Source organism: Canis lupus, chromosome 15 (assembly GCF_011100685.1).
Source record: "Canis lupus familiaris isolate Mischka breed German Shepherd chromosome 15, alternate assembly UU_Cfam_GSD_1.0, whole genome shotgun sequence".
NCBI lineage: Eukaryota > Metazoa > Chordata > Mammalia > Carnivora > Canidae > Canis > Canis lupus.
The window spans coordinates 49,273,357-49,285,516 of record NC_049236.1 but is presented as its reverse complement, the minus strand read 5'-3'; the positions used below and the strand labels follow the sequence as shown (position 1 = coordinate 49,285,516).

Below are 12,160 nucleotides of genomic sequence, written 5' to 3'. Positions count from 1 at the left end.
GTAAGCTTCTCTTTCAGCTGATATTGACTGAGGAGTAAGATATTATATTGGCTAACTTTGAATAAAAGGTTGTTGTAAAGACTGATGGTTATGTTGCCATCAACATATTGAACTTACTTTCTTTTCTTACCTTCTTCACAGTAAGGTAAAGCCTTACTGTGTTTGCTCAATGTTAGGAATGATCTTGAATTATAAAGTAAGCTAATCTCTTACTATTCTGTATTTTGTTATTTATTACTTATATACAGTAAAACTCTGCCATAATAGGACAGGTGGAGTCTAAAAATTCAGTTGTGTAAAATTTAGGACGGGGTTATCTCAAGATTAAATTCAGTAATTTTTGTTTGTGTTTTAAAAAGCTCTTATTTTTATTTATTCATGACAGAGAGAGAGAGAGAGAGAGAGAGAGGCAGAGACACAGGCAGAGGGAGAAGCATGCTCCATGCAGGGAGCCCAACATGAGACTCGATCCTGGGTCTCCAGGATCCCGCCCTGGGCCGAAGGCGGCACTAAACTGCTGAGCCACCAGGGCTGCCCGCTTAAGTAGTAATAAATATCAGTTCACAGCTTCTGTGAGTCAGGAACTTGAGAGCAAATTGGATGGACAGTTCTGGCTTAGGACCTCCCATGAGGTCGCATTTCAGATGTTGGCTAAGGTTGCAGTCATCTGAAGGCTAAATGGGGCTGGAAGACCTGCTTCCAAGCTTCTTACATGATTGGCAAGTTGGTGTAAGCTATTGACAGGAAACCTCAGTTCCTCTCCAAATGGGCCTTTTTACATAGCTGCTTAAATATCTTCATGACATGGTGACTGAATTTTTTTCTTAGAATGAGTAATACAGGGGAAGCCATTAAATTCTTAATGACCGAGCCTTGAATGTTACATGTTATCCGGCTGAACTCTCTTGGCACATTGCACAGCCCTAATTAATTGCGGGAGGACATCTTTCTTACTGGACTTGTAGACTGGATTGTAGAGAAAGGGACAAGACAGTTTGATTACTTTTGATTGTTCATACTTTCTTTTCCCCTAAAGTAATCTTAAGATGTCTGTTTCCTTGACTAATAATTATATTCTGTGAATCATAGAAAGGAACTTATGAAAAACAAATAGGTTGCTTTAAACCATTCACTTGAAAATTTGAAAGACCTATCAAATGTTTGCCTAAAACATAGATAATTCTATTATATTCATATTATCTTCAAGAACACAATTATATTACATTATCCAGTGTTTCTCAAAAAAGCTTTAGAAGATTGTCATTTGAAAAGCTCTTACCTCGGGACACTTGGGTGGCTCAGTAGTTTAGTGCCTTCGGCCCAGATCCGATCGAGTTCCATATTGGGCTCCCTGCAGGGAGCGTGCTTCTCCCTTTGCCTATTTCTCTGCCTCTCTCTGTGTCTCTCATGAATAAATAAATAAAACCTTAAAAAAAAAAAAAAAAAAGAAAAGCTCTTATCAGAAAAAAGACAAAAAGAAAAAAGATTCCATTGTCAAGTAAATTTTGGGAAATCTATTGGTTATATATCTTTTTGAGACCTGTAATATACAGTAGCATATCTTTGGGAATCCTATCCTGTAAACATCTCTAGCCTTGTTTAATCCAGTATTTCACAAACTTCATGGAAAGCTTTTGCTTAATATTGCTTTTGTAGACATAACATGTAGTTCAGTGAAATTTTTGAATTCTTATGAAAGGTACAATGAATGGTGTGAGAGAAGATGTTACTTGCTATTTTTTAGTAAACATGGGGATTTTGAAAACTATAAGGATGATAGTTTATTATCAGTAACATATGCTTTTTTGGCTAATTCATAGATACTGAAGTTTTTCTTTTAATTTCCTTGTATTCAATGACTTTGTCATCTGAATTCTACATTGTTGCCTCTAGTGGGAGGATCTTAACTTTTCTCTTACCTTTGATCAAGTGGCAGATGATTTGATATATGTATTTTTAAGATTTGCTTTAAACTTTAGGTTTATTAAGACATTCAGTTAAATTCACCCTTTTTAGGTATATGGTTTTATGAAATTCAATTTGACAGATGGATATATTTGTGTATCCAGTACCACAGTCAAGATACCAAAAATTTCATTACCCTACCAAAAGTCTTCTTTTGTTTTGTTTTTGTTTTTGTGGTTAATTCTGTGCCTCTATCCCTAGCCCCTAGAAACCACTGATCCAATTTCTCTCCCCATACTTTTGCCTTTTCCAGAACTTCATATAAATGGAATCATATACGAGGTGTAGCTTTTGTCTAACTCCTTTGATTTGACATAATGTTTTTGATATTAACTTGCATTGTTAATGGTATCAGTAACTTGTTCCTTATTTTTGCTGATTAGTGTTCTGTTGTATGGTTGTACCACAACTTGTTTATCCATTTACTAGCTGGTGGACATTTGAATGTTTATAGCTTTTGGTTATTATGAATAAAGCTTCTGTAAACATTTATGTACAGATCCTTATGTGGACAAATGCTTTATGAAATGGGTTGTCAGGATCCATAGATCTTTCTGCTCTGTTGTATTCAACATGAAACTTATGACATGGATTCAAAGATAGCTATTTTGCAGTTAGAGGAAAGAGGAAAGTAGCAGAGATAAGTCATGTTCTTTCCTTTGACAGTAATAGCACAGACATTGCACATATTACTACTTGTCCTCATTGGTCACAATTTGGTGACATGGCTGGTAACTTCAAGGGAATCTGAAAGGTTAAATTTTTTTTTTTTTGCCTGGGCCTCATGTGCCAAACTAGAAACTCTTATTATGGAAGAAGAAGAAAATAAAAATTGAGATACATTACAACCTGTGCCACAGCATTGTAATTTCCCCTCAACTTCTCCCTATTAATAAGTTTCTAGTGACTGTAAACATGTATAGGGTCACATTCACTTAGGAATGGATTCCTAGGGATAAATTGGATACCTTGACATTAGCACTTTTAAAAAGTAAATACATTTTTGAAGGATGCACATAAATAAAAGAAGCTTACTCTTTACTTGGCTTGTTTTATAAATGAATAGACAAGTCTAGAGATAAAAGATGATTTGTCTCAAGACGTAGAAAATCTAATTAGGGGAATAAGCTGTGCTTGTACTCTGTGCAGTTTTTCTGCTCTACCTTACTCTGACCCCATCTTTGAGGAAAAATTTAGCAAGATTCCAGGGGAAATATTGCTTTACTTTGAAGTATTTGAAGTACTAGAATTTTCTATATTATAGTCTTTCCAGTTTTATAAATCTTCTGAAAAGAAGATAATTATTTTGGTCCATACGTATTTCTTGATTTTCTGAAAATACAGGTGATTTAGGTTTAGTGACATTTAATTTTAGCTTAAGGTATTTTATTACTATAACTACTGATGAAAGTAATCATCATGCCCAATTAAAATCTTACATCAAAACTTGTGAAGGTTTATTTGAATTCTTTGATATGCTTTAAAATTTCTATAATTCTGTACATTAAACTATAACCTATAGAAAGCATGTTATGCCACCCTGAAGGTTGCTATAAACATTGTTTATGAAGTTCAGGCCAAGACTAAAATATGTTGAAATGGAGAGTTGTGAAAAATGTTCTATATACCATAGGAGACCAAATCATGCTAAAATGCAGAAAAAGACTATACATCAGTTTCTAGGCTACATTATTCAAAAAAATACAACCATAAAAAAGGTAATAAGATTACATTTTCACATTTCACGGCTAGTAAAGTGCATTAGGCTGCTCAGATATTCATAACTTACTGTGACATTTGGGAAGATTACATTTTGTAGTGCAGAGCCATTACTACAGCTCAGATAATAACTAGCCAATGCCTAGACTTGGATTATGATCCTTGTCATTGAAAACAAATTTGTGTTTTGAAGGTTGATCAGCTTCAAATAACTATTAGAAAGGGTTAACATGACATACTGTAGACCCTGTGCATGCTTTTTAGGTATAATAGATATGCATGTATATAGTATATCAAATATGCCACACATTTGTATGTACCAATTTCTGCCATCAATTTTCTCCTGGAAAGGTATATTTTATAATATTTAAAGCAATGGAGAAATATTTAAAACACCTGTCCGGATACTGCTCTCACAGTATAAACTCAATTTAAAAGCTGGTGAAATATTTGGGTTTTTTTGGAAATTACTTTCAAACATTAATTCTGTAGTTTCTTGGAAGGGTGGTTACTGGTGGAAATAAACACAGATTAAAATGGAAGATTGATGTGAATAATATTAAGGTGAAGGTAGGGTCTCCTAAATTAGTTGCAACTAGATTTTTGACCTGTTTAGACCTGTGTGGAGTATGTCCAAACATGTATGTACTAAAAACTCTCCCTTTGTTTTCCCCCCCCAGATGCTCCGTTGCCTTTTCAGAGGCAATCACTGTTTAGTTTGTTGTATATCATTCTTACCTATATGCCTATATATTACATGTTTTGGACTCAAATTGTAGCATACTGTTCATATTTTTTTCCATCTTGATTTTCTTACCTAAACAATGTATTTTAGAGATCTTTTTCATGTCAAGTGGAGCTGCCTTAATTCTTTTCATTGGGTGCATCATATCCCATTATATAGTCATATACAACTTTATTAACTATTACCTGACAATGTTTTTTTGGGGGATTGTTGCTTTTATTTTCTGTTCAAAGTGTGTTAAAATGAAGTTCTTGTATCTAATAACATCACTGCCTAAATGTATCTGTAGAATAAATTTCTTGTTAAGGTAGCTATTTGTGTGTAGTTCCTCTATTTAACATAATTCCTTTGAGATTGATTGATTGCAAGAGGAGATTGATTAATATTGGTAACTGTGTCAGTAGTTCCAATACCAAATACTTTTCTCATTTATAGTAATTTTTCACTTGAAATACTTGGTTTTCCAATATATATCACAATCTCAAAGTAATTATAATTTAAATTCCTCCATTCTGGTATTTATGTATTGCTGTCTTTTGACTAAATATATCTTCTGTGCTTCCAGAATAATATCAAATGATAGTGATTACATCCTAATCTTCTGTCTGACTTTCATGAGACTCATTCCAGTTTTGCTATTTGAGCATGATGCTGGCTTTTCACATGTGATTGATATATTTTATTAAAGGAAGTCTTTTACAATTAATAAATGTAATAGAGTATGATGGAAATATAAAACCATCATTTAGCAATGCCACTGTAATAAGAGTTGCAGGTAAAATCTATCAATGGATGCATAAAACTGGAATACACTATTTGGTTGTGTCTTAATCTGTTATGAGCTATTGGATTTTATTTGGCAAAATATGACAATAACCAAGATACTTGCATAGTCTCAAGGTGTTTTTCACAAGATGTATAATAATTTAAACATGAAATATAGTAACTTTAAAATGGAAAGAATCAGACAAACACTATCTTAAACAAGTGATCAAAATTAACTTTACCAATAGTGAGGAATATTTACATTAGGTACCATTGAAATGATATAGTAAGGACATAAGTCACTTCTGGGATACTTTTGCTAAAAATGCATAGCCTGAATTTAAATTTGAAAAAATATCCATATTGGAAGAATATATAAAATATCTGGCAAATATGCTTCAAAATATGCTTCCAAGTCATGAAACTTAAGGAATGCCTGTGTAACAGTCTCAATATGGAGAAGACTAAAGCATATGGATGCTGATCATGGGTCAGAAAAAAGGCCTTTAGTGTGACAGGTGGCAGCATTTTAGTAAGATCTGTGGATTAGTCAGTAGTCTTTTATCAATGTTAATTTTATGGTTTTAATGATTTTATTGTGATTCTATAACATACATTGGGAAAATGTGGGGAAAAGATATACAGGAATTCTATACCATTATGCAACTTTTTAAAATTTGAAATTATTTTAGGATAAAATGTTAAAGACAGAACAAGCAGATAATATTTACAAAACCAAATAAAGTGTTTTTATGTAGTTAACAGAAGTTTTGGGTGGACAAGGTAACTAAATGTGTACTTTACAGCCAGGACCATGTAGCTAGAATTGGCCCAGGGACACCAAAGGGCCCTTTTAGCAGAAACCTAGCTCTCCTTTCCATATGCTAGGTGTTACTGATGATACAAAGAATTGTACAATCAAATCTCTGCCAGAGCTTTTTCAGAAGAATCAAGTGCTTTTACCACTGCACTAGCCAGGAATTCCTATCTCCATAGCAGATGCCTCATGTTGTTCATTTTTCTATTTTTTCTTTCTCTTGCCAATCAATGTGTATCTTGGCAGGACCTGGGAAACATCAATCCTTGGCTATAAGGAGTTTTAATTGATTTTATTCTGAACTTTCTCTGCTTTTTTGAAGTAAACTCCATTTGGTTATATGTTATCTTATGAGATGTTGCCTTTTGTTTTATAAAGTTCAGTTTCTCCTAATTCTTGACCACTTTTTGGGTTTAATGCATAATGAAAACCAAGACATTCAGAAGGATACGAGTGTAGGTGAATCATGTATGTAATATTTGTGGCAGATATCTTTTAGAAATATAGTTAATAAGGATAGTTCTACAAAGGTAATTCTAAAAGTATTTTCATTCCTTTAAACAACTGGGATTTGTTAATATTTAAAAATACTCTCCTCTGTGTGAGAGCTTGCTGTGGGTAAGATGGCATTAAGGTGATAGATCAGTATATCTTTATCTGGATGGATTTTTTGATAGTATCAATGAAATAAATTTTCTTGATTAGTACTTTGGGTGTATGATTACATATAAGTTATCCTAATTATTGACAGGGAAGGAAAGAGGATCACAATCGGTAGGTAAAATAAACTAGGAATTTGGCAAATATAAACTCTTAAGTTCTGTGTCCACTTTGAGCAGTTTCTTTCACCTTTTCATTTCTGTTGTGAGCTGGTGTTTTGTATAAATAGCAAAGCACCTCTAGGTTGCTGTGGATAGTTCACAGAGTTCATAATTCATAAATACTGAATTAGAAGCAGTTATAGCTTCTATAGCTATAGTTAAAAATTAGATCTTTATTGTTATCAGGGCAGTAAGTAGTGATTTACCTAAGACATCCTGTGTTTGTTTCTGTTGAAAAATACTTCCATTTTTATATTGTAAGTCTTCCTTGACTTTGTGCTATCTTAACTTGAGGGTTTCTTTAGAAGCTTTAATCTTTAGAGCTGTGTGTGTGTGTGTGTGTGTGTGTGTGTGTGTGTGTGTTTATGGACCCTTTTGTTGTAGACGGTAGAGAAGATTAGGAGTGTGTTCAAGTTATATCAAAAAGCACTAATGTTTTTAATTCTCCCCCTCCCCTTTTGGAAGTTGGTAGGAGGGCAGTTTGATTTGGAAATGAATTTCATTATCCAAGAAGGTGAGAGTATCATCTGCATGGTGGACCTATTAGAAAAATGTGACATTACTTGCCAAGCAGAAGTCTGGAGCATGTTTACAGCAATTCTGAAGAAAAGCATACGAAATCTTCAAGTCTGCACTGAAGTAGGCCTTGTTGAGAAAGTGCTTGGGAAAATTGAAAAGGTTGACAGTATGATAGCAGGTAAGATTTTTTTCTGTAGTACAGTGGATATGAAGAAATAAAATTTGATTCTTAAATACTGTATTTCTCTTATTAATATTTATTTCAGAAATATTTAAGCATCTAACATGTGCATGGAACTTTAGTGTTCAAACTCTTAAATAAGCACAGTATATTTTAATTGTTGAAGAAATATAAATTGTTTAATTGTTTTATTGTTTTCTTTCGTTTCCAGATCTTTTAGTTGACATGTTGGGAGTGCTGGCTAGCTATAATTTGACAGTTCGAGAACTAAAGCTATTCTTCAGTAAACTTCAAGGAGATAAAGGACAATGGGTAAAAAAACTGAATACTCTTTGATAATTGAAAGTATCCCTCTCCTCAAACACATTAGTGGCCTTTAAACAACTCTTATTATTATATTGGGGTAAATGTCAAATTGAAGGGAAGAGATTAATTAAAATAGTGTTTAGGTCTCTATAGCTACTTTTGATATGATCCTGACATAGGGGCAGACTAAGAGAACTGGGTGTTCCAGGCAGGGTAACGCTTGGCCCTACTTCAAATTGTTAGTCTTCAAATATACATTTAATATTTATTAGAGGTAAAGGGTAAGGACAGAAAAGGAAAAGTGTTAGGTAGCAACACCTAGATTCTGTTGACCTGAGTAGTTTAGCTGGAGTCCTTAAACTTGAATAACCCACTCAGCGAACACAAGTTACTCAGTTAATTGGGTCTGCCTTCCACAGATTCAATGTAGTAGTCCTTTTCAATGAATAGAGTTAATGGTCAACTTATTTTGAACTCCAGGTGTCTTAGCAAACTGTTTCTTCCTACCACTTGGTTACTTACCTCTTAGAGGAATACTAATCAATATTTTCTCCATTTTTGTTGCATTTCTAGGCTTATTTTAGTGCCCTTTGAGATCATTGCCCACAGCACTACTCACCACACCTGAACCTTAATATAGCTGTGTTGGAATATATCTAAATTGGTACTTTGCAATTGTACTTAGTTTATTGTGTTAAAGTGGCTAGACTTGAGCTTCTATGTATCAAGCTATAGTTTTCTTGCTACTTTTAAGATTTCATCATTGGGGGTGGACATGTGATTCTTGATCTTAGGGTCTTGAGTTCAAGTCCCATGTTGGGTGTGGAGCTTACTTTATTTTTTTATTTTTATTTTTTTAAAGATTTATTTATTTATTCATTCATGATAGACAGAGAGAGAGGCAGAGGCAGAGGCAGAGACACAGGCAGGCTCCATGCAGTGAGCCTGATGTGGGACTCGATCCTGGGACTCCAGGACCGTGCCCTGGGCCAAAGGCAGGCGCCAAACCGCTGAGCCACCCAGGGATCCCCCTGGAGCTTACTTTAAAAAAAAAGATTTCACATAGATTATTACCAATTTTATTATATTTCTTGGTATGCTTTACCTTGTGTTTATTCTGGTATCTGTGTGTTTATAATATAATTTTCAGCAAAATTGGGAACATTATGGTCATTATTTCTTCAAATAATTCTTGTCCCTGCTTGCTTTTTCTGGAACTCTAATTACATGTATGTTAGCTCTCTTGAATGTGTCTAGTAGGTTACTAGATCATTTCACTTTTTTTTTTTTAGCCTTTTTTCTTTGTGCTTCATTTTAGATTGCTTTTATTACTGCATTTTTAAGGTAATTGCTCTTTTCTTCTGCAGTGTGTTGATTCTCTCCAGTTAAATTTTCAGATTTCAGATTTTTTTAATTTCTAAAATCTCTTTATTTCTTTTAAAAAGTATCTTTTATTTTCCCTTATTTTTATTTAAATCCTTAGGACTGTTGAACATGTTTATAATAATTGATTTCATATTGTTTTATCTACTAAGTCTATCATCTTTATCATTTTCTAGATCATTTTTCTACTCACTGATTTTACTTCTGCTTATAGGTCATATTTTCCTTGTTCTGCTGCTAGTGATTTTAGATCCAGTGATATTAGATAAGTGGATTGTTCCTTGTTGAGTGCTGGATTTTGTCATATCCCTTTTCAGATTTTAGACTGTTTTTGAAGACAGATAAATTATTTGTGCAATGACTTTACCTGCCAGGGTAGTTTAAAAGTTTTCTTTTGGTCAGGTCTAGATTAGCTGTTTTTCTAGGGCTAGTTTAGCCTCCTTCAGGCCTGATTCTTTTAGGGTCTCTGTGAATGATCTTCAGTCTCAGATATGAGATAAGACGTAGTCTAAGACTGTGGTCTCTACACAGTGTCTAGAAGGGCTTCAAATAATTTTTGGCCCTATAGTAGCTATGGGAATTCTTTTACTTAGAGGTGTTAATATCTTGGCCTTACCTTGTTCAGTTTTATGGTAGGCTTGAATAGTTTGGTATTAATCCAAGGAGTCAGTGCAGATTTTTGGAGCTTCTTGTCCACATAGCTCTTTTCTTTTTAGTACTCTGCCTTGAAGCTTTTATCTACTTCAGACTACCCATATTCCAGTTTGTGCCTCATCAAGTCAATGAGACCTTCAAATTCTATTTTGTTTCCCTCTTCCTATGCAGTGATAGAAATTACATCCTGGTAGAAAATGGGGTAATCTCATGGCTCATTTTGTTTCCTTTTCTGAAGTATAGTCTTCAGCTACCTCTTCCATGTCTGAAGATAGGTTTTGTTTCATACATTTTTTCCAGCATTCTTGTTGTTTATGGTGAGTTGATAAGTCTAGGTCGTGTTACTGTATCATGTCCAGAAGAGGAAGTACAGATCTTCTTCAGCTTACAGTGGGGTTGTATCAAAAGTTGAAAATGCATTTAATACCCTACCCAACAACATAGCTTAGCCTAACCTATCTTAAATGTGCCCAGGACACTTATATTAGCCTACAGTTGGGCCAAATGATGTAACACAAAGTCTATTTTATAATACAGTGTTGAATATCTCATATAATTTATTGAAAACTGTATTGAAAGTGTAAAACAGAAAGTTTGTATGGGTATAGAATGGTTGTGAAGTGTAACCCTTGTGATTGTGTGGCTAACTGGGAGCTGTGGCTTGCTGCCACCACCGAGTGTCATAAGAGAGTATTGTACTGCATATTGCATGTCACTAGCCTGGGAAAAGATCAAACTTCAAAATTCAAATATTACTTCTTCTGAATGCATATAGCTTTCACATCATTGTGAAGTAAAATCATAAGTTGAACTGTCAGAAGTCAGGGACTGTCTAGATACTGCTTTCATTTTACTTTTGATTTATATTCAGTGTATTTATTGTGAGTATATAATTAATACATTTCTGTTGGTGAATATAGAAAACTCTGAGAAAATAGCAAAGGATATGAATAGATGTTTATAGTCTTAGAAATCCTACAACCAAATAAACACAAAATCACTAATAATTAGAGATGTTCAAATTAAAACAATATTGATATGTCACTTTATTAGTATTAAGGATTATAAAGTTGGATAATAGCCAATATAGTTGGGGGATAGGATTATTTTATTTAATTTTTCTTTCTGGGGAGGGTCAGCATTTCTATTTATTAGCTGATTCACAGCTTTTCTGTGTTTCAGCAAGTTAAGTCTGCATCAGTAGTTGAAACAAAAAATTATTTGATTCACTAATTATAGTTTGAGAACTGTTTTAACACCAATAGTAGCAATGTTAGCACAAGATAGACCGTAGCCTACATTTAAACTAGATTGAAACAGAATTCTTTAAGTCAAAAAGGGAGGGATGCCTGGATCACTCGGTTAAGCATATGCCTTTGGCTCATGTCATGATCCCAGGGTGTTTTCCATTGGGCTCCTTGCTCAGTGGGGAGCCTGCTTCTCCCTCTGTCTGGTACTCACCCAGCTTGTGCTTTCTGACAAATAAATAAAATCTTTAAAAAAAAGTTTAAAAAAATCAAAAAGGACATGGCTATGCCTAAGTGACAGAATTGATGGGATTGATGTCTTTACCCTTGTCACTTGCTATGATGGGCACATTAGAATATTGAAGTGTAATAATAATTACCATGACCACATGATTGCATCTAAGTTCTGAGGCTTATGTGAATGTTAGCTTACACATTTTGTAGTTACATGCATATTTTGATTTTGCCTATTTCAAATCCCATCTTTTGTTCCAGTTTTTACTTTACCTTATTTTTTTTTCCAAATCTTTTTTTTTTTTAAATTTATTTTTTATTGGTGTTCAATTTACTAACATACAGAATAACCCCCAGTGCCCGTCACCCATTCACTCCCTTTTTTCCAAATCTTTATTTACATTGTAGTTAGTTAACATATAGTATAATACTGGTTTCAGGAGTAGAATTTAATGACTCATCACTTACATAAAACAAGGTCAGGGTTTTTTTGAACCTGTGTGCTAGTGGTTGGAATGAACACTCATTTAACCAACCTCGAGTAATCTACCACTACTTAGTCACATAAATTATAGCCATATCCAGTGACTTGGAAATTCTCACAGTTTCATAAGGAAATATGCATGAAAGTGTTCACTGAAACATTATTTTTGGTGGCAGTGAATTGTCACCATGGAGGCTTATCATTAGGAGAGTAGACTAGGTAAAATGTATTGGATACATAGAGTAGATTATTATATAGCAGTTAGAATTCATGTAAAAGTTAATATAAATAGATGCAGGAAGCAGGAAGAAAGAAACAGA

At 33.8% G+C, this 12,160-nt stretch overlaps 1 protein-coding gene across 8 annotated transcripts in view; it reads left to right on the top strand.

Annotated features, from left to right (window-relative positions):
- Window positions 1-12,160, top strand: part of LRBA (LPS responsive beige-like anchor protein) — a 722,446-nt gene that overhangs the window by 73,157 nt on the left and 637,129 nt on the right. For all 8 annotated transcript variants that reach the window (XM_038558983.1, XM_038558984.1, XM_038558982.1 and 5 more), the window contains 2 exons: window positions 7,298-7,529; window positions 7,744-7,844. In XM_038558983.1, the coding sequence (XP_038414911.1) occupies window positions 7,298-7,529; window positions 7,744-7,844 (333 nt within the window). The remainder of the gene's footprint in view (window positions 1-7,297; window positions 7,530-7,743; window positions 7,845-12,160) is intronic.